Genomic DNA, 23309 nt, shown 5'->3' on the forward strand with positions numbered 1-23309 from the left:
CTGGATTTTCCCCACCTTTGCCAGACACGCCCAATGTTTCAGTTTTATGTGTGCTTCCATTTTATTGCTTCCTTGAGATAATATGTCTGACAGGTCATGAGGAGTTAAATCCTATTTGCCCTTTCATCAGGGGAAAGAGAGGCAGCAAGACATGACAGGAATTTGCAGAAAACCTCCTCACCTTCCTGCTCTCATAACTCTTGGGCTGCCTTTACAATATGTGCTCCAGCCAGTGTTGCACTTAAAATGTGAAGACTTTTACAATGTAAGAATCCATTCCTGCCTCTAAAATTAACGTAGCTCATAGTTACCAAGCAATTTAGTGTTTTCTGCTGCTGCTGAACACATTTTACAGTAGTTCTGGCTGGTGAGTAAAGATTTGTGTCTCAATTCTGAGAACAGAAGCAAAAGCTTTTGTTTTTATCTAGTACTCAGTCTGCCAGGCCTTTCTGCTTCTAATTTCACTGCCATCGTTCAGGCTCATGTGTTGGCTTCCAGCAATATTCCCTAAAGCTTTCCTTGCTGGCTGGAGGGTGCCTGCTTCAAATGCTTCTGCAGAGATGGCATTGCTTTAAATACAGAGCTCGTCCTGCGTTACACTTAAATCTTGAGTCAAGAACTCAAAGTGTTTGCTCAGGTGTGTGGTTTACCAAAGTGATCCTGGCATCTGAAGACACAGGGAAATCATAAAATAGCATCCAAAGGCAGACGCTGCAGGATTTTCTGAGCACAAGGAGGAGTCTGTGTGAAGCTTGGCAGTGGTGAGCTGCCAGAGATGGATCCACACAGGCTTTCTCTGCTGCTCAAGGAAGCTTGGCTTCCAGGTTGTCTCGTGGGTTTGATTTGTTGCCTTTTTTAAGGTACTGTGTGTCCTAGAACTTGCTCTCAGCAGAGTTTGAGATTTGAGTCACAGGATGTGGTTAAGGAGAAAAAGAAATCATTTGACAGGAGTGATGAGAAAGCACAAAAGACATTTTGCTCCCCCAACTGTGTTCCAGCCTCTCACGTTGCTGCACTTTGTCAGCCTCATTTGCAGGAGTTGCTGCAAGATCAGTGGAGGAGGAACTCTCCTTTATTTTGTCTTTGCAGAGTGCTTTGTGCAGTGCATCCCCTCCACAGCCAGTTCTTGTTCATTGCCATTGTGGTGATGAAAAAATAGTACAAAAAACAGGGTTGGAAGGAAGGGGGAAAGCTGTCCCTTAAAGAATCTTTGGCATGTTTAGCATGTAGACTGTTGTTTCCAATGTCTTTCACAGCCATGCCTAGTAAGGCATCCCAGGATACTTCACACAGTCCTTGACTATTCTGATGGTGTAACTAAGTCACTTCATGTCCCACTGTTCATTCCTGCTCTTTCCCACAGCACACTTCCAGGTCAGCCAGTCCTCCTTTCACAAGAACATGCAGCTTTTTCTCTTTAAGTGTGATAATTTGCAGATGCCTTTATTGAATTTCATCTCACTGATTCCAGACCATCTCTCTTCATTACCCAGATCTCTTTAAATGACACTCATGTCCTCTAAAGTGTGCACAGCTTGGTTTCATTTTTGGAGTTTGCAAGCAGATTGGCAATTCCATCAGCGAGGTCATTAATGAAAGTATTAAACAGAACCAGACTCATTCATGAGGTCTCATGAGAGCTCACTGTGTCCTCCCAGGTTGTTAGCAAATCATTGATAACAACATTTTATTTTTTTAAGCATTCATTTCAAAATATGTGGTGTTTTTCTTAGATTCTGTTATTGTGTTTGCTTTTGGTGGGACTGTGTGCAACCATATTAAAGCCTTACTCAAAGTCAGTGTGGCTCATATCTACTCTTCCCACCTGGCCAATTACACTGTCAAAATGGAAAACAGATTATTTGATATTTATTATTTGCTCCAATCAAACAGATATTGGCTGTTCCCTGGCACATTATTATCCTCATGGATGCTTGTATATTGACTCATATTTTTTTCCAGATTCTTTCTGTGTATTGAACTTTAGTTTGATTTGTCCATAATTCCTTTAGTCAGCCTTGCCTCCTTTTAAAAGCTGGTGTACTCTGTTTGCCCTTTTGTAATGTTCTGGGATGTCACCTGTCGTCCACAAGTCCTAGATGAGAATGGCTAATTATTCAGAGATGGCTCCATCTCTGCAGGGCAAATTTCATCAGGCCTTTCTGACTTGATTACATCCAGCTTAACTAAATATTCGTTAACCTGTTCTCCATTCCAGCCTGCATCCCTACTTTCATTGTTGTCACTTTTCATTTGTGTGGAGGATCTTGTCAGCACCAACTTCTTGTTGTGTGTGAAAACACAGCAGTGCAGGTACCAGCCTTCCTTCTCTCTCTGCCTCACCTGTCTTGTGCTCATTTTTTCTTCCTGCTGGCTGACCCGTTCTCCTTCTCTCCCTCAGATTTCTAATGTATTTATGAAATCTTTCTCATTGCCTTTGCTGCCCTTCAGGTGATAACTCACTTTGCTCTTTGGCCGTTCTGATTTTGTCCCTACGTGCCTGTGCTGTCTATTTATACACTCCCTTAGACCTGTGTCCTGTTTCAACTTTTTGTCCAATTCACTTTTGATTTTCAGGTCATTAGTGAGCTCTGAATGCAAACATATTGGCCTCTTAACATCTTTTGTCTGCGTTGGGATAGTTGTACCATTTTTTTTTTTTTCTCTCTTAAAATGGTCAGCTAACCTGGATTCCTTTTTCCCTTAGAATTCCTTCCCAGGGGGATGTTACCTGCCAGTCCCCCCCATCCACCTCTTTGAAGTCCATTGTCTTTATTCAACTGTTCTCACTTTTATTTTCTCAATGGTAGAAATACTGAGGTTCCTGGAGGAAGTAGTTAGCTGCCAAAGAGAGAAAAAGGGAAAATTGCTCATGCTGGGTACTTCTGTGATCTTTCCTAAGAACTGAACCGTGCTTCAAAAATAGATAAAAACTCTGTGTAGCGTTCTAAGGAAAGGTTGCAAATTTGGGGAGTTTTGGGTTTTTATTTTTTCCCTGTACACTTTTTACATCTCATTACTATAATGAACCTCCAAAACACCACTCCAACCCTCTGGTCAAGTGCACCAAAGTGGAGCCATTGGGAAAAATAAGTGAACGTAATTTTGTGTGCTGGCCTTCTATTCATTCCTGGGGCTCGAAAGAAAAACCACTTGCTTTGCGAGAGCGACTTCTATTCAGAGCCTTTGAACTAATGTTCCTGCTCTGGCTGCCTTGTCCTCTGAGCGTACACGCACCTTTGCAGCTAACATTTTTGTAATCTATATAAAAACATGTTCTAGCATTTCAGAGAGAGATTAGCAGGATGAAATACTGGCAGGCACCAAGAGGGAAAACCACTTGTTTGTTTGTTTAAATATTTTACCATGCAAGACTGTGAGATATTTCCCTTTTTCCTTCTGGGAATGTTACTCTAACCATCTGAGGCTTCACTCTGTCTTCCTCTCTGCACTCAGTTCAGCCAGCACCCACAGAGTTCCCTCAAATTCTATTAAAGATAAATGAGGCATTAATGTGCATTTGTGCACTTCAAGCTATGAGCTCCCCCTGAAAACGAGAGCTTAACCCACATCCTCCCCGTCCCTGGTTAGTATTCCTCACGGTATCCTCATATTTAGCATTTACCTGGAGCTTATTGCAAAAAAAAAAAATGTATAAGAACTCCGCCGAGAATTAGAACCAAAATTGGATGTAATCCATGTTTGCAAATTCCTGTTTTGATCCCAGGCTGCATTTGCACACCCGCTGGCCCTAAAACAGATAAGCAGGAAAATCAACAAACTGGATTGCTGCTCCGCCGCGCGAGCGTAACCTCGTGGTATCGCTCAGCTCTCCCCGAGTTCTGTGACAAATTAATAATTGTTTGTATCTCTGCTGCACCGTGGCCTGCACCAACGGGTGCTGTCACTTCTTGAAGGGCTTTGTATGGTGATGAGCTTGAAAGCTTTTTGATATTCACGGGGTGTTGTCACCCTCCTGCTGCCTGTTTGCTTCGGGGGATCCAGCGGCTGTGTTGCGGTGACCTAACGTTTAACAGGCAGCTGCCACTTATTGAGTTTGGGAACTGTGCAGCTCATGGAACTGCTTGCACTTGTGCAAAAAAAAAAATGCTCAGAAAGATGCTGAAGTGAAAAATAAGCCTAGTTTTAATGAATAAATAAACTCCTGAAGACTTGATCTTTTCAGGAGGGTTTTTAATGCTGTCGTGGCCTGGTGAGTGGCAGCACTCCCAATAGCAGAAGGGATTTGGGATCTAATGCTATATGGCAAAGAAGCTAAGAAAATTATATGACTTCTTATTGACCATCCAGACATTCTGTAAGATATTCCTTTCCCCCAAAAGTTTGCTTCAATCTCCTTTTAAATGTTATACTTTCATTCATAACCTTCGATTTTTTAATTTTTTTTCCTAAGATATCTGCAACATCTTATTGTCATAATCTAGCAAGGAAAGGAAGCTGCTCATTCCTCCACTGCAGCAATTGCCTGTTATAGCCCTCAAGCATACATTAATTTCTCTTTGAACACTTTCCATTTACCTCTATTGATTTGCCTCGTTTGATTTCACTTAACATTTCCTTTCTTCTCCTATCCCTTGTTGCTGAAATTCATCAACTTAATAATTTTATCTTTTTGATCTTGCATTAGCCCTAGTTATTATCCAAGTTGTAGTTTAAGTACTGAGTCTTCTGTGCCACGCAGAAAAAAATAAAAGTAATGCTTTTTATGCCAGTCTGGATCCTCATTGTCCCAAACTGAATGACAGGAGATGCAGGGGGTCAGAATGAAGTACTGGGTGTCTCTCAGGTGGGTTGTAGGTAGCAATAAAAGTGAGCTGAGTTCAGGTGTAGAGCTTGGATATTTGCCTTGGAATCAGACCTATGGAGTTGTTGAGTTTCTTATGAAATCTGTTAAGGTGATGTCTCTGGTTGTGTAAACTCAGGAAAACAGATATTTCCTCAGACTTTGAGCCAGCAGCAGATGTCGGAGGGGACAGTGAAAGCTGGTGCTGTTTTTCACAGGGATGCAAGGAGAGGGAGTTTGCAGAGCCTGTCACAGAGACAGGCTGTGACGAGTGATTTCCTCTTTCTCACAGCTAAATTAATTATTTCACCAGCCACAGACCCACTCTTGTGTAAGATTTGTAATGGCCTAGATATGTATGTGTTCCTTTGCCTAATCTGGGTGTGTTTGTAATTGCTTTCCAGCATGACTGCCACCATTTAGTAGTAAATAGTTATCTTTCTATTCCCCCCTTACATTTTAACTACACTTCATATTTTACAAAGGTTTAGAAAAGAGAGGAAATTACTCGACAAGGATATGTCCCAGATATCATACTTATCTTTTAATAACTAGATAAATCAACTTTTCTATTCTTTTAATGTTCTCTGTTTCCCTCCAGGTCTTATTCTTTGCATCTTATATCCCTTTATCAAGCTTCTTTAGCCATCTTAGTTGCTTTTTCCTTCATCTTTCTTGCTTCTGTAAAAATTTCCCCAGTGCTTTTCTTTGACTATTTTTTTCCTCCTTGTTAAGATCCTGCACTGGGGTTTTCACTCCCACATTCTTCACATCAGTATAAACAAAAAAGATCACATATATCAGTTCCTTCTCCCCGTTGCTCTCTGTCTTTCTGTGGACTTTTTTAAAAGATCAAAATATTGCAGCATTAAAGGTACAGAAATACTTTGTTGAAATATATTGGACCAGTAATGGAAGAACTAGTCCCATGGGTAAAAGGAGATAATTTGCAGGTGAAAGAATGAAATATTGAAAGTGTAAGACCCCATGACTTTGCTGGGATCTAAGCATACTCAGGAGCACAGAAAAATCAGGAGACTTTTTAATTGATTAGAAAAGAATAGAACAGAACAGACTATTCCAGTTGGAAGGCACCTATAACAATAATTAAGTCCAGCTGCCTGACCAGTTCAGTGCTGACCAAGTTACAGCATTATTAAGGGCTTCATCCAAATGGCTTTTAAACACAGACAGGCTTGAGGCATTGCCCACCTCTCCAGGAAGGCAGTTCCAGGGTTTGACCACCCTCTCTGTGAATAAATTCTTCCTCATGTCCAGTCTGAACCTTGGCTGAAGCAGTCTTGACCCATTCCCACGTGTCCTATCAGTCCCAGGGAGATAACAGAACCTGGATAGTTTGGGTTAGCAGCAATCTTTGAAAGCCATCTGGTCCAACCCCCCTGCCATGGGCAGGGGCATTCTCAACTAATAAATGTTGTTCTGAGCCATGTCCAACTTGACCTTGAATATTTCCAAGGATGGGGCAGGCACCACCTCTCTGCACCAGTGTTTTACCACCCTAGATCAGCATCTCCCTCTCCACACCCCCTCCTCAGGGAGCTGTGTGGTCACCCCTCAGCCTCCAGACTAGACAAGCCCAAAGTCCTCAGGCACTCCTCGTAGGACATTATTGCCAGCCTTTGAAGAAATCTAAAGCTCTCCACCCAGCTGTGGAAATGTTCCTGTAGGATTAAACTAACCACAGCCTGGGGGAGCTGGGGCTGAAGCCACGGGTGCTCAGAAAAGCCGGGTCACTGCTCAAGGTGCTGGTGCAAATTGTACTGCATGAAGCAGCCATGACTGCTGCCCCGTGTTCCCGAGCAGAAAGGACAAGGAAACCCTGGTGCATCATCAGGGGCACTGTGAGAGTCAGCACAACAAAATTAATACCATCTGTATCCCAATTAAATTCCACTGTTTGTGGCAGAGTGTGCCACACGCAAGTGGCATCGATTCTAGGGACTGCAGGAACTCCAGGCCTTTTCTGTGAGTGGCAATGTGGCAATTGTGGCATATTCACAGTGGGAAATAAATGTCATTGGGTTTTCTCTAATAGCCATAGGTAAGATCAGCCCCTCAGATTTCATGCACTGACCTTCCCAAATGAACCATGCCAGGTTTGGCTCCCCTTGGTCTTGTTACAGCCAAGATGTGGTGGGAGTTCAAACTCTAGCTGGGATATTAATTCCATGAGAAAGAGAAGGCTCAGGTGCTGTAGACCGCTTTAGTCATTCAGAGGGTGAGCAGAGGGTTGGCAGAACTGTGCCGTGACTGTTTTGTTTTTAGCTGGTTTGATTTGGATTTGTTGGCTGCGCTCTGCCCTGTGTAACTCCACGGAGCATTTAATCATACATTCAGCTCGGGCAATAAAACCCCACATCAGTTCTGCTATTAATTGATTTTGGAAGTCAGCTGCTGGACTGGAAGTTACCATTGAGCTCCAGAAGTGAGAGCCTGATTGAATTGCTGGGTTTACAGAATAGATTTGAACATTTGGCAGACCCTCTTTGGGGGACAGTTGTCGCTAGTGGTGCGTAAGAACCCTGGAAGCCCTCCTTGCACAGTGGAATCATTAATAACCCAGGCTAAACTGTGAGCTCCTGATTGTCAGGCAGGGTGGAAGGGGGGGTTATCACTTACAGGCATCAGCAAAATTGAATATTGAGACCTGCCTGGATGAAGCAGGACCACAGAGCTTCCAGGCTCCTTCCTCAGGCTCTGGGCAAGGGCAGCGACACTGAATGACAGAAGGGTGGCTTTATTGGCAGTGCTGGCACTCACTGCTGAGGGAAAAGCACTTGCAGAAAGGAGGAGCAAGCTTTGACTGGAGCAGTGTGAAGGCTGCATGGTTTGGTCAATCTAGCTGCTGGAGCTGCAGCTGAAGAACCTTGAGTTTGAGCCAGTGCTGAAACTGGGAGAGGGCAGAACAACCTGCGTGGGGGTTGGAAAGCTGGAACTGGAGCATTGCTTTGAACCACCTCAGTCAGGTGACACACGGCATCAACTCTGTTCCTTTGCTTTCCAAAAAGATGCCAGAATGCTCAGGAAGGATTAAACTGGTTTTGCATCTTGTTGGCCTAAGGAATGGAAAGTGAACTCAGTTTCATGGAGGTTGTATCCAGCAGAGCCTGGTGTGTGAGATTTCCTATGTAAGGTGTGTGGCATCTGCCAAAAAGCAGAGCTTTAAACCACCAAAGGAAGTAAATTACTTTTCTCCCGACTTCAGATAAGCATGTAATTAGGATAAACTAATAGTGCTGGTGCTCTTTTGTCCCTGCTAGAGAAGCCAGCTGAGCCTTTTCCCCTCTCTGCTTGCAGGGTACCAGGTTGCCTACCGCCTGGCCAGCAGCAGCCCCAACAAGTTCACCACGGTGGAGGTTGGCTCCACAGTCCGGCAGTTCACGGCTACAGACCTGAGCCCAGAGTCAGCCTACATCTTCAGGACATCTGCCAAGACCAGGCAGGGCTGGGGGGAGCCTCTGGAAGCCACGGTGATCACCACTGAGAAACGAGGTAATGCTTGCAAGCCGTGGGTCCAGGGAATTTCTCTGCCTGCCCTGCAGCCTGCGCTGCACTTAGAGGGATTTTAATAGCAGGCTACGCCTCCTCCTTCTCACCCCATAAACCTGCCCCAATCCATGGCAGCATCATGATTTGAGAAAGCAAGGCAGACTTTTATGAGACACAGTTCTTCTAACCTGCCGGGCTGTTGGAATTGATTTTTCCATCAGCTGCTATATTGGCCATGTGCAGCCTCCTTTTGCAGTCAGATGGGTTTTTTTCTTTTAGCTCTCTCGTTTTCTAGAAAGATTGCAATCTTAAGAAAGTAAGTGATGGATGAATTATATTGATTAGGGAACGCAAAATGAGAGGCAGTGGTGTTGCAGAATTTCTCCACGGCTCCTCCATTGTGCCTCAGCCCTGACCTAATGTGTTTGTAATTACTCTGGCCTTTCGCTGCCACACGCTCCAGCAGAGCCTTTGCATCTGGATTGCCCAGGCTTTTTCTGCTTCTTGCATCAGCCATGAAATGGTTGTTTGCATCCTGACTCTCCAGGCAAGTTCTGTTCTGAAGGGAATCTAGAAGGTGGCATTTATATGTGTGTGTAAATTAAACCAGATGCTTTGATACCAAATGTACCAAAATGTGAAAGACATGTAAGGTATTGCAGATCTGCTCTGCATCACTGCTTGTTTTTAATGCTTTGGCTCAAGGAACTGCTCATTCCTCCAGTTTTAGAACTGATCTGGAGAGCTTCAATTTAAAAATTTGCATTTTCTACTTGTGCATGAAGATTTTTAATTTATTTTTTTTCAGAGCTAAAAGAGAATATATTGCTGAACATTGGTAAAGAACAAGAACGTGGGTTTTTCCCTGGTCTTGCACGTAGGCCATGTTCCACTGCAAAGAATATATCTGGTCTCTTGAGCTGGCAAAATCAAAACAAGCCAGGGTAACTCTACCAGCACCACTGGGTTTTGTGCTATGTCTGGATATTGATATTTTTTAAGTAAAATTCTCCCTCAAAAACTAGAACCATACAACTCCCATGCCTTATAAAAGTCACAGTTCGGAGAAGAGCACACTCCAGCAGGTCACCAGGCCAGACCTCCACAGACATCTTTCAACTGTTGTTAGAATTTCTGCATGTGCTTGTGGGCCTGCTCCTGGTGCACTAGAATGCAACCAATGACGTTTGCTTTTAATTCCTAAAATGTGCCTGATAAGCAATCATTTGTTTAAAGTCCTTTCTACACCTTGCACATCATTTATTGCAAGAGTAAGGCTCTCCCATTGTATTTGCCAGCAATGTCTTCCTCATTATTTTTCTTTTAACACTTCTAAGAAGAGAGGCAGTTGATGTTCAGCTCCAAAGAGCAAGAGCCTGTGAGGTGCATTTCAGCTACTCCTGGCCTGTTTGGTTGGGTTTAAAATTCCCTCTGGCAAAGCTCTGCAGGTCATGTGCAGCCTTCCCAGTGCATAACAGTGCAGTCTTCAGAGAAAGAACCTCTGGAGATATATTAGGAAATTGGCAGTGCCTCTGCTAAAGGTACTGTCCATCAAAGAGATTTATCAGCTCAAGGTTTCTCCCACCCATGGCTGATTGCTGTCAAAGGGGAGGTTCAAAGCCTGACATGTAGAGGCTTGCAAAAAAAACCACCATGCCAAAAAAAATGTGAATTCTCAAAGCTCAGAGCCTCTCGAGCTCAATAAAATGAGCTGAGATTCCCCAGACTGTGCACAAGGATGCACAACAGCTCAAGGCAGAACTCCCAGCTCCACTGTGGGAAGAGTGACCCCTTGTTGCTATCAATGCTATAGGGTTATCTTGAGTACCCAAATCACAGTGTAACATGACCCCTTTCTCTTTTTGATGGACAACTCTGCTGGCTCTCTACGTGCTTGGGAACCACAAGTTTGCTGATCCCATATAAAGTGTAAGGACAACAATGTGTTTCCTCACTACAGCAAGAATTATAAAATGGGATGATAAAGAAATTTATCCAGTGCAGCTATTTTGCTAACAAGAAATTAACCTGAAATGTGTGTACGTGACAATAAATATTCTAGAATGAAAAGATATCTAATTCCTGTTAATAAAGATGTATTTAATATCCCCATAGTCCTTGATACTAAGGTAGACAGACACAAAAATTCTCTTGAAAATTAACAAAATTAGTCACTCTTGCCCTTGTAAATTCCTTGGTTAATCCCAGTATAAATCTTTACATTTTGCAGTGATGCCTGTGATGTATAGATCCCAAGTTATATTGTGGCAGTATTCTCCAGAGCCTCTGCTGCAGTGCTTTGAGTCTACACTTCAGAATAGTCAACATTGGTGATCAGGGCAGAACCGAGACAAAAAACTGAAATGTAGCAAGAAATTAAAAGTAGTCTATAGAGTCATGTGGCCTTTCAAGCCTGCACTGACAGTCTCACCTTAGCATTTGCTTGTGGCTAAACTCCCATAAATAAACTCTTAATACTAATGGGTTTGTACAACCAGTCAGGGAGTATATCCTGCAACACGGGAGATTTTAAGATCTCCCATTAGCAGCTGAAGGAAACCAAATCATGGGAGACTGACTGCAAGATCTGACCTGCCCAAAAGTGCAGAGCTTATCAGCAGAATGTATAAAATCCCTGCATGACTCTCCCTCCCTGGCATGGAATAACCCCGCGTCCCTGTCTCCGCCTGTCAGTGTAAGGCACTGACCTTTCGCGTCGTGCTGCTGCTCGCAGGCTGCAGGCACCCAGGGCTTCCTCCAGCTAATAGCTTACAAGTCTTTGGGCACTGATGTCAGCGAGAGCAGGCTGCAGAGAAATGCCAAAACATGCAGGAAATGGTTGTAGGGGATGGCAGGGAAATGAAGTGCTGGCTGTATGGAGCTGTGAGGAATCAGGCAAGCAGAGGTGTGTTTATGGAAACAAGTGCTGATGAAGTTGAATTGAATTGCTTCTCAAAAGCAAGTCACTGCGGTGTCTCCAATCAATTTCTGCTTTATTACATGCCACACATTTTAATCAGAATCAATAATCTTCATGATAAACAATTAAACAATTATTCCTCACTCTATAGAGTTTCTCTATTGAAATCGATGGAGTGGTGACGAGAAAGGAGATCTGTAATGAAACAGTTGGGGGCTGGCATGCTTACACCTGCATTGCCATTCCCTGCTCATCCCAGAGGTGTGAGGGTAATTACTCTGGAGAGATGTCCCTCAGCACTGGCTGGTTTGACTTTGCAGGTTCAAAGTTAGTGGGTTTGAAGAGTTGGGGAGCTCTGGAAGGGACCTGCACCAGGTGCTCCAGCCTCAGCTGTGTGCTGGTTCCAGGCTGGGGTTTAGAAGCAGCAGCACCAGGAGCTGCTGATGCCTCCTGGTTCCTTGCCTGGTGCAGGAATTCAGCATCAGCTGTGTCTTCTTGGACTCTGCCACACAGCAGCCTGTTCCAGGTCATGCCTTCATCTTCCTCATGCCTCAGCAGGGAGAAGAGGACTCTGCATAGCACAGAGAGAACAGAGTTCCTGGTACCAAAGAGTAAGAACAGATTAAAAAGGGAGCTGATTTACACACAGATTCTGTCAAAAGAGCAATTGCAGCCAGAAGCACAGCTGAGTTCCATTAAAGATTGCTTTGCTTTGCTTAGCTGCCAGTCCTGATGATTCTTCTTTAATCTGCCAGGTCAAGACCCCCCTCCAAGTTTGAGGTCCACTGTAAGGAAGGTTTATCTTGCAGTGACCTTTGATGCAGGGAGATAAGAATCAGTTTTACTACTCCTCCTTGCAATAGAAGGTTAAGGAATGGGATGGCTGTATACTTCATGTGGCAAATCCAAAAATGCAATGCCCTTTGGCTTTGCCACTGTGAAAATCTGACCAGGCTGTCCCATTTGACATTGTTTTGAATTTCCTCTCAAAGCAGCTAAATTATGCTTTGATTGCAGAACGACCAGCACCACCCAGGCAGGTGATGACCCCCCAGGCTGACGTGTCCTCCCGGAGCCTGGTGCTGACCTGGGTCCCCGGCAGCGATGGATCATCTCCAATCCGATACTTCACAGTGCAAGTGCGGGAGCTGCCGCACGGAGACTGGCAAACCTACTCCTCCTCCATCAGCCACGAGGCCACGTCCTGCGTTATCGAAAGGTACCACGTGGTCCCAGGCTGGCGCAGAAATTCCCATACTTTCCCACTAGTTAGGAAAGCAAAACAAGCATCACTCAGCTTCATGTTCTTTTTGGGGGAGAGAGGTTAAGTGAGGCCACTGCTCCCATTTTAGAGGTGGTGTTATGAACAGCAGTTGAGAGATTTGCTGAAGGTCATGCAATAAATCTAATTAAAGTTGGACTGCGGTGCATCTTTTTGAAGCCTTTCCTGGAAGCTCAGCACCGCAGATAACACTACTCAGGCTAAATCATATATAGCTACATAGTGCTCTGTAAAATACAACTAGTTAAAAATCCTTTCAGTAGTGACTGATGTTAAAATCCACTCTGAATGCTGCATTGCAATTATCTCTATATAAGCTTTTCCAGATGAAATGAGAACCATTTTTATCTGTGTTTTCCATACTGAAGTTTATAGATAGCATCAGAATGTTTAAACTTTGTTATTCAGGCTTCATTATATCCTCTGCAATACTGGTGTAATTAAAGTCCTTGTAACATCAGCAGAAGTAATTGAATGTCTACGAGCAGGTACTTGTTTTGCTGTCCATTTCCTCTGTTGACGAGCCAGTACAAATCAGATTATTTCTAAAAGGCTGTGAACTTTAGGCTTTAGAATCAGGTATTCCGAGCATTTAAATACAGATTTTTTGGGTCTGTTATTAAAAGCATTGGTGGCTGTGGTATATGGCAGCTCACTGGTTGTGTGCCAGTATTTTTCCAGTCAAAACCTGCAAAAACAAGAAAACCATCTATGTCACTTATACTTGACATTGGCATGACTGAAAACAAAAGATCAAAAAGAATGATTCACATTAATCAAGTTGCTGTAGGTAAGTAATTCTGTCCTGGTAGGGTGGCACTGCTGAAAGAGATTTCCTCTCCCCCTTGCTAAAAGCACTTTCGTGTGGAAGTCTAGAAGTGTCATGGATGTGAGTGCTGCCCATCAGAATGCATTATCCTTGATGTTTAATCATTCCTTGCAAGTAACTTGGGTTTGCAGTCAGTGTTCCATCTGCCAGTGGATGGTTAGACACTACCAATTAATTAGTGAAATCCCCTGTAAGTTACAGCTCTGCATTTCAAACCTCTGCCTGTGACTCCAAAGGCAGCCTCCCCTGCCAAGCCAAGACAGAATCATCTTTGCAAGGTTATGTCAGCTGGAAATCACTTTTTGCATATCTTAAAGCACCGCGTAGATAAAAGAGCTGCAGGGAACCTGTTGTCACCGTCTTTATTAAATAATCCAAGTAATGGCATTAATTTGGGATTCGGCAGGAGCAAAATGCACTGATCAAGTGGTGTGGTGTAAGGGATTAGTCAGGAGCTGGCACTCTGAATTCCAGAGTCTGCTGGGCACTGGCTGACCCTGGGCACGTCTCCTGCCTCCTCCCCACCTGTCCTGCCCATCCGAGCTCGGAGGATGGGCTGAGCCAGATGGCTTTGGAGGATATCTCAGCAAAGCACCTTGAAAGCCAGGCTCTGCACAGCCATGCAGAACTCAGATAGCAAGCCCCAGTCGTGGGCTGCTCCATGAGCTGCAGCTTCAGGTTTGTGTTCTGGTGGTCTCATTTATTCAACAATAAATGAGTGTTTCTGGGAACTCAGGGCAGGGTTCATGTGGGAAGGTGCTGATGGCAGCAGGGGTGGGAACACCTGGGGAGCCGGGGGCGTCTGCAGAGAAGAGGCGATGGGGAGAGGAGACAAACTGCTCAGTGACTCTGGTTGGCAGCGGGCAGCTTCTCTGTGGAGGCAAGTTGTGATGAGGGAGGGAGATTTCATCCCCTTTTCAGCCTTGTTTTCCCCATTCCACAGCTTGAACCCGTTCACCTCCTACAAGCTGCGAGTGAAGGCCACCAACGACATCGGGGACAGCGACTTCAGCGCGGAGACAGAGGCGGTCACGACCCTGCAGGATGGTAAGGAGGGAGGAGGAGAGGCACACTGGGGGCTCCCCGGGGCTCCTGGAGCCACTGCAGGGTGTTCTCCATGGAGGCTGGAGTAAAAACCAACACCCAAAGCAGTTTTGTCCACAAGAAGTTGACACAGGTAGCAATGAGATATGGCTGAATTAACAGGCAGCTCTTAAGTGTCCTGCTGTGCCCTCTGATAATGAATCATACTTTCAGGAGTCTCAAAATGGATTTAAACTTCATTTGATTGGCTTCCAAACTCTGCACTAACCATTATCTTTGCAGAAATTGAATAATTTACAAGAGAGCATTAAAAATAAATGTAGAACCCTGCATACATTTGAAGAAGTTTCTTCAATTGTTTTCCCCTCACAATCCACATCAGTCTGCAGAATGGCAAAATTGCTGAGGTATAAGTAAGAAAGAGTATGAGGCTCCTGGAAACATGAGCATTTAATCCTGCAGATCAGGATTAATAAACTGTGAATGACATTGACAAGGCTTTTATTTTTAGCCTTAAAGATCAGCTTCTAATTCCTTGATTGTATAAAGTCGATGCCTGAATGCAGAAGTAGCTCTGATGTCTTGAATGGAGAAAGGAACTCTGCAAAGTAGGAAAAGCATCAGTATGTGCTTTTACCCTGGGAAATTAGGTAATCCTGGGATGCATACATGGATAAATATATATATATATATGTGTGTGGGTTCTATGAGGTGAGGGTCAATCTCTTCTCCCAAGTAAGAAGTGGTAGAACATAAGGAAATGGCCTAGTTGCACCAAGGGAAGTTTAGATTGAATATTAGGGAAAATTCCTTCAATTCCTCCATTGTAAGGTTTCTCAAGCACTGGCAAAGGCTGCCTAGGGCAGTGGTGGAGTCCCCATCCCTGGAGGGATTTGAAAACCATGTACAGGTGGCACTTGGGGACATGAGTTAGCAGTGGGCTTGGAAGTGCTGACTTAATGGTTGGACTTGATGGTTTTCTCCAACCTAAATGATTCTATGGTTTTAGATATATATATATATATATATATATATATATATATATATATATATACATGTAGTGCTAGCAATTATTTCCTGCAGAGCAAGGAGTGATGAGTTTGAAATGACACTGCCATATAAAAATAGGAAGCCATTTTGCCAGAGAATGTGATCTTGAAATCAGAAGACCAGAGAGAGGGCAGAGCTCATCCCAGAGCGTGGGATGTTAAACAGGAACCCATTTAATACCTGACCAATGTGCTAAGCAGCCCTTAAAGGCATCCTGACTCTCCACCTTCCTTCACAGCAGCAGCAGGGTGGGTGCAGGCTGTAACTGGTGCTAATGAGGCAGCACTGACTCACTGGTTTGGAATTTAAAATTTCATTTTAAGTTCTCTACAGTGGATCCAGAGTTGTGCTTGGCCTCCTCACAATACAGCTGGGAAAAAAACTGTGAAAGCTTCTCACCTCCTCAACAAACTGAGCATTTATTCTGCGGAGCAGCCCCAGTGCTGCCACTTGAGCATTGCACTGTGGAGGGCTGTGAGCTCCTGATAAGCCTTTGCTTCGTGTCTTTGAGCTGCTGTGGAGTGTCTGGGAGTGCCACAGGCCATGGGCACAGGAAAGGGTTAACCTGTGGTAAATCAAGCTGTCCTGACTAAAATAATGTGTGGCTATGTCACACACACTCCTAAATTCATGGTGTGCTTACCCCAAATGTGGCAGAAAATCTCCTGAAAAATCTGGGAGCAGTTTTCTCACCCTTTGGAGCCAGCACACAGCTGGTTAAAGTTCCTTACAGATGGACATCTGGTGGTCTGTGAGCAGCTGGCTGCTGCAGCTTCCTCCAGGTTTGTGCCCTGAGCTTTTCTTGCTCTGCTCAAGCTGCCAAGGCCCCAGGTAGAGCAAGGGATGCAAGAGGAGAGCTTGGCTTCTCCCTGGGCTCCAACACCCACATCCACCATGCTGCTTTTGGGAGCCACCATGAAGCAGCTGGGCTAGATTTCCTTCAGCAGTGAAGAAAAAGAACTTGATGAATGAAAGAAAAGCTGTCCCTTTTTTACCCGCTTGCTGTAACTGCTTTTGTTTCCTTTTTCTCTTGTTTAGTTCCAGATGAACCACCCAGTTCTGTGTTAGTAACTCCCCACACGACTTCCTCTGTCCTTGTGCAGTGGCAGGTAGGTAAAATGAAAAATTCTGATGTTCCTGTGGGCAATTTTTTGGTTGCTTTGACTTGTAGAATTTAAGGGTACACTGCCAGGGACATTTTCTTGAGCTGGAAGTATTGTACTAACATTGAAGGACTGCAGCTACTTCCTTATTTGCCTGATCTAGCATAAATTTTAGTGATGAATGGAGATTCCTGTCAGTTGCTTTTATTTTGTGCCCCACTGGGAGGTAAAGGAGTGTCTGTAGCCATGTCCAAAGTTGTTTCTTGTCAGATTCTCCTGCCCTTTCATTGCTCTCCATGGATGTGCATCTTTACACAGAAAATACTCCATGGAGATGGTGTTGGTAAGATCAGGTAATCAAAAGCTCACGTTGTGCACAGCCTCCTCCTGCTGCTGGAATGATCAGAAGCCTGAGATCAGTGCCTGAGATCCCGTTCATACCTCTGAGGAGCTCCACATGCCCTCTTGACTCTTTGAGAGGGAAACATTGAGTTTCTTCAGAGAAAAGAAAGGAAGTTTGAGCTCTCTGCGCTCTCTCTGGGTTGGATGGGGAAGTGTTTGTGTCAAGTCTGCATTTTATATTGGCATTTCCTCTGCCTTCCTTTCTCTCTCAATCCTGGCCTCCTGGGAGATGCAGGAACATTTTGTGATCCAGTGCCTGAGGTTTCTTTTTGCAGAGTGGGCATTAATAGAGGGACCCCAGTGGGATACTGCACGTTATCCATAACCCATCCTGGAGAGCCTCTGCCCACCCTGCTCCCCAGACAACGCCCCCCACACATCATAAGGATGACTTTGGACAGATTGCATTATAGTGACAAATGTACATATGCATTTACAGTACAGATGGGACTTCTTGCATTCTTGGAAGAAAAATATATGGCTGAGGGTGTGTTTATTGGTGTGCAGCAGCACTTCAAAATCTGCCTGGCCGTGCTGCTGGGTGCCTGGCCCCAGCTCACACAGGAGAACCCTGAGCAGCAGCATTGCTTTCAGCATGTTGAGCAAATAGGAGACATGCTGAGCAGTTTTACCAGAGGAATTGTGGAGAGATGCAAATCTACCTCCCCACCTACAACAAGAGCCCCCAGCAAAGGGGAAAAAAGAGCAGAAAGAGAGGACAAAGAGGATGTGAGGCACGATGGACCACAGAAGTAAACGTTCCCCCAGCTGACTGATTCCTGGTGTGTAGTTAATGTGAAATAGGTGGTTGTTTAGGTAATTGGATGCTTTTCATTTCATGAAAGTGAAATGGGGTTGTTGTGCCAGAGCCATCTCAAGGGAGTTGCGGGCGATTATATGTCATTACCACATGTATATTAATAGGTCCTGGTAATTCAACCGTACTATATTTTTCAAATAAACAAAAATCTTGAAGTCCCACAATAGCCTCCAATTAAGAGGAAGTTTCACAGCAGTGTCTAAGAAATAATGTAAACTGAGAACAGCAGTCAAGCTAAATGGGAGAGTGGATTTCCAAGCAAAGCTAAATTTTTAACTTTGAGCTGTGTTAATAATTCACAAAACAAATTCTCGATGCACTATCTGGGCTTTCAGCTGCTTGGTCCAATCAGTCCATTATTTTTAAATTTAAAGGAGGAAGAAAATAAGTAATTTCCAGTGAGGTCTGTTGTATCAATAATGCAGGGTTATTTCAAATGTTCTGGAGGATGTTACACTTAACATCAGGATCATGTACTGTTCTGCTTCTACCTTAGAGATAACAATTATTCAAACTTACATTCCAGTCTTTATTTATTTATTTCTCTTTAGAAACAGCACAAAGATGTTTCTCTTACTTCTGTACCACATTATGGGCTGCCACTCATAACCATTTACCTATTTCAGCAGATCCCCCAGGCCTTTCTACAAAATCCTAAATAATCCATTACATCAAAAGCAGAGTTTTGTCCACAGAAGACAGATGGGAAGGGGAAGACCTGACCTTTTAGCAGAGTACCCTTTCCAGGAAAGAATCATCATTTCCATGGCAAAAAGAGAGACAGTTTGCAAGCTATTTATTTTCTGAGCTTTCCTGTCCTAAATCTCAAGGAAGGAAAAAATGGAGAATCACATGATAGCATAAGAAAGCAATGTTTTCTTTTTATATGTTGTTTTATAAGAAAACAATGAGATCAGTGTTGGGTCACAATGAGAAATTAAGTGTTACTTGTAAGGCAGTTACATGGCAGAGCAGGGAGTCACAGTCTCCTCCTCAGCTTCAGCAGGGTTTTCCTTTTAGAGTTCTGCAGGATATTCCACTTCAACTTTTTTTTTCCTTCTAAATTTAAAATAAAGTTTATTAGTAATTAAAATAGGAAAAGTCATGGGTCAGTGAGGACACTGCTGTGCTGTGGAGCCCTTCTCTGCAAGGGCACCATCAAGGCTAAAGCTACTTCAGTGTAATACAGAAAACAGAAAGTCATAAGATTGGAAAAATAAAAAGAAAATATCAGGAGAGAGATACTGATTATTTCCAGTAACCCCATCTCATCTCCTTGCACGGGAGAGTGTTTCAGCTGGTCCATGAGCAGTAACACCATGGGGCAGCCCTGGAGAAACCTGGCACTTTATTTGGTGTGTTTTCTTAGTCCCTTGGACAAGGGGCTCTCAGCCTGAGACTAGGAAAGGCTGCTGTACGAGAGCTTGATTTATTTGCCTTGTAAAATGCAGTCGTAGAGGGAATATGATTGCCCTTTCTAAAATACATCACAGGAGTAAACACCCCACAGGGAGAAGAACAATTTAACCCAAAAGGCAATGTTAGCACAGGAACAAATGGTTAGAAACTGGCTATGAATTATTTAGATTAGAAATTAAATGAATGTTTCTAACCGCCCGAGTGGTGAGGCTGGGAGCAGCTTCCAACAGGAATACTGGGGAGCTGAAGAATCATCTCCATTTCTGGTTGGTTGTTCTGGTTCTGGTTTCTGGAAGTTGTTCTGTCTGTTAAAGAAGCTTTCAGCAGGTGGGGTTCTGCAGTGGGGAGCTCCCAGCCCTGATGATCCTCGAGGTCCCTCACAATCCTGTATCCACAGCATCATTCTCTACTGCAGATGCCAAGGAACAGTGAAAGGTGGTCAGAGCTTTGCCAGAGGATGGAGCACCATGATGAGCATGAAATGATGAATAAGAGATCTCCACCCAGGCAGAGCAAGTGAAATCTTGGGAGGGTTTGTGCTGCTTTCAGCAGGCTCTGTGCAGGACAGCTGCAAAAGAAGGCAGCTTCCTCCTGGAGCAGGTTCTGCTCCTTTTCCTGGTGGCTGTGTAGTTTCCTTATACTCTGGTTCATGTAATTTTCTTTTTTTTTTTTTTTGTTTCCATAAACTGCAGTCTTTCTACTTAATTCCTTCAGCCCTCACCCAAAGTAAGGTCCTTGGCACTGAGTCAGGACATTTCTCTCCCTCCTCTTGCCATTGTAATGGAGTAATGGAAAATTCATGTCATTTCTGGAAGCAAAATTACCAAAGATCTTCCTCATTTCTGTCAAGATGTCCTAACTTTCTTCATTAAAATTACATGAGGCATTACCTTCTATTGTGATAGTGTTTCACACCAGCAGTTAATTTTTATACAATGCCTTTCCTTAGTAAAGTTCTCAAGGCTGGTAGGGATTTTTCTGGATTAAAAGCAAGATTATCATTAAAATCCTTTTCATTTATACTTTCAGCCCCTTAAATTTCAGTTAAAGAATCTTTAGAAGATAAATGGCTCAAGGCATCTCTTCTCTGCAGTTCTTATCCCGCATTAGACTCAGGAAAGTAAATTTTTTTTTCTCAAAACAGGAGGAATCCCTTTGCTTATCTCTACCTAAGCAAGACACCCAGATACAAATCTCCTTTCCGGTGTGCCAGCTGTGTATCTGTAGCTGAAGGAGGATGTGAGGGGCTGCTGGAGAAGCCTTGCTGAGGTGTTTTGTCTTTGAGCATCTCCCAACATGATGCTGAAAGAAAAAATCCTCAAATTTGAACCATCCCGTGGCTGTATGTGCCAAACTGCTCTGAACTGTTGTTGAGGAGCCCTTGGTTCTCCTCTGTGCCCACATCAGAGCCCATCACACTGTAACTTCTCTCTAAATGCCTCTATGAGGTTGTCATTAGCCCTAGTTTTGTCTTCCTAATCAAAGCCAGAACAATTTTTATTATTCCTTTTTATTTTCCTTTTTATTTGATCATCAGCCTTTCAGTAAAATAATGCCAAATGAAGACTGTCCTGTGATCAGTCCCCAAAGAAAAGCAAGAAATTCTGTCTGTGACAAAATAATTTTATTTCCTTTTGGAAGCAGTGAAACACTGTTTGGCTGTTCCAGTGTTGGTGAAAGGCAACCTGCATTTCCAGGGAGTGCTCATTTATACTTTTCATCCTACCCAGGTTTCTGTGGGCCTAGAAGGAAAGGAGCTTGGTTCATTGTGTGGAATTTTCAGTCAAGAACCTTTTGCAATGGCCACAGCTGAGCAAAATCCTCAAAGCTGCCTTTAATTGTGCTTTTCAAGCCACACAACCTCCAACCCAGTGCGTTGTTAATGTGTTTTCAGCAGAGCCCAGAGCCGCTGCCCCTGGTGCTGGATGTCTGTTGCCATGCCCATCCTAACGAGCCTGTTCTTCACGCGGCTGTTTTTGGGTGTTTTTCAGCCCCCCAAGGTGGAGAGTGTGAACGGGCTCCTGCTGGGATACCGCATCTACTACCGCGAGCTGGATTACGACGCCGGGCCTGGGACAGAATCCAAAACCATCCAGAACCCCTCAGCTCTGAGAGCAGAGCTCACACGTAAGCCTGTGGTTTGGGCCTTAAAATATCCCACAGTGGCAATCTGTCACTACACCAGGCAGTGCACACCCCCACTCTCGCCCCGTGGAAATAGAATGTAAGTCTAAGAGAGCTGGGAATAATTCAGGTTTTACACAATCAGCCTGAAGATGCTGAAGAGTGCAAGTGACTTGAGTGTGATCAGCATTGTAATGGTCTGTGCTGATCTCTGCCAGCATGCTGGAATTGATGGTCTGGCCCCCACGTACCCTCTGATTTCCTGCTTCCCCCTACCTCCACTTCATAATTACCCTGGTACACTTTGTTCTGCCTTCAAACGAGAGACGCTTCATTTTCCTCAGCTGGCAACTTTTGCCTTTCTTGCTGGTTTTTTTCAATAGTTTTTATAATTGACGTTTTGTTTTTCTTTTTACAGTGTGAGGAAAACAGCTGAGGAGAATTTTAAAATAGAAATTTTATAATTTCAAAGTGCTTGTCCACATTTTAGAAGAAAATAGCAAAGATGAGCAAGAATTTTTAGGCGCCTGCTTTCCATTTTAGTCGCTGGGATTTATGGCTCACATGGAAAGAAGGTGGAGAGGGAGAGGAATAATAGAAAAAAAATGAAAAGGCTTTTTAGATAAAGGCTAGAAAGGAAATCAGAGGGAAGAATAGGCAGAATAAGATGATGTGAGGCAGACATGTGAATACTCAGTAGCTTGAGAAATAAGGTCCAGCAATGAGATGTGCTCATGTAGGGACCAGCTTTTGTCCTCTTCGATGTCACTGGAATATTCAGAATAAGATAATACTCCAAGAGCAGCAGAATAGGGTTCAATGAGACTATTTTAATATCTTATATCATCTGCCATGCTTTCCTGAACCCATAGAAGTGATTTCTACAAAAGCAAGAGTGAATTTTAATGTGGGTGTGGATAAGTGAGTGCTTTAAATATAAAGTAAGCCCCTAACTCTGACCTCACTTATGTGGTCAGAGCTAATGAGACTTCTCAGACTGAGCAGCTTGAACCAGGACAGAGATGTAAAGCTCTCACAGGTGTAGGAATGCAGAGGGGTTTTTCTCAGACAAAAACTGAATGACTGACAGTGTACATTATGAAATCATGAATTTGGATGCTCTCACAAGATGGGGAGCCTGTGAAACCAACCAGTTTTGTCTTTTCCCTCTTCTTGTCTGGCCTGCAGCTATCTTCCTAATTACTGTAGAGGAGAAAAAACAAGCTGTACCTCTCCAGGGAGTCAAGAGACAGAGAGAGCAAGGGGTGGAGACAAATGTATTTTAAGATAAATTTCCCTCTTTCTCCTCATAATTCTCACCTGAGAACACCTCTGTTCCTCACTGACCCACAGTCTTGCACAGCTTAGCATATTATTACAATTCACTCACAGCAGGAATCTTGAATTCTTTCAGTGAAACTGTGGGAAATCAAATTCACACTTAAAGAAACAGGTCCTGCCCTGATGTAAGTGTTCACTTTGTGGTCCACCTTCCAGCCCACTACTCTGCAGCTCTTCAGGTTTTGAATTCTGCATCTCGAGAAATCAGGATGTAATGCACCACTGAGAGCTTTCGCCCCTAGAAATCATTTCATTTTTACTCATTTGTTCTATTTAATCTAAAAGCCAGAACATCTTTGTGTTGTGTATTTGTGAGTTCTCTGAGGAGGAAATGAAACAGCCCCATGTGGGCGAGACGCTCTCGATGTGTTGCGAGAGAGTGATGTGATTTTATTGCCCTTCAAGGTATATTCCTAAAGCCTAAACTGTGTATGGGTGTGCTGCCTCATTTGCCTCTGTCTCTGCTGTACATCATTTGCAATAACTATTTCCTTGCACTGTAACAAGCTTTCTGCTTTGCTTACCCTGAATAGCCCAAAGCAGCTTCAAGACAGTGAACAGCAGCTCTGCATTAACGACGTATGAATTAACACGTAAGTGCACATTGCCTTCAGTTGGGACTCTTTGTAATGGTTCAGAATATACCATGGGCAAACTCCTG

The 23309-nt window shown here is 43.8% G+C and overlaps 1 protein-coding gene across 7 annotated transcripts in view; it reads left to right on the top strand.

Moving 5' to 3' along the window:
* Positions 1-23309, top strand: part of SDK1 (sidekick cell adhesion molecule 1) — a 387953-nt gene that overhangs the window by 314170 nt on the left and 50474 nt on the right. For 6 of the 7 annotated variants that reach the window (XM_038151581.1, XM_038151583.1, XM_038151585.1 and 3 more), the window contains exons 30-35: positions 8123-8317; positions 12252-12453; positions 14289-14392; positions 16478-16548; positions 21175-21310; positions 23182-23241. In XM_038151581.1, coding sequence (XP_038007509.1) covers positions 8123-8317; positions 12252-12453; positions 14289-14392; positions 16478-16548; positions 21175-21310; positions 23182-23241 — 768 coding nt within the window. The remainder of the gene's footprint in view (positions 1-8122; positions 8318-12251; positions 12454-14288; positions 14393-16477; positions 16549-21174; positions 21311-23181; positions 23242-23309) is intronic. The other variant, XM_038151588.1, reaches the window with a different exon arrangement.

Source organism: Motacilla alba, chromosome 14, assembly GCF_015832195.1.
Source record: "Motacilla alba alba isolate MOTALB_02 chromosome 14, Motacilla_alba_V1.0_pri, whole genome shotgun sequence".
In the NCBI taxonomy this organism is placed as follows: Eukaryota; Metazoa; Chordata; class Aves; order Passeriformes; family Motacillidae; genus Motacilla; species Motacilla alba.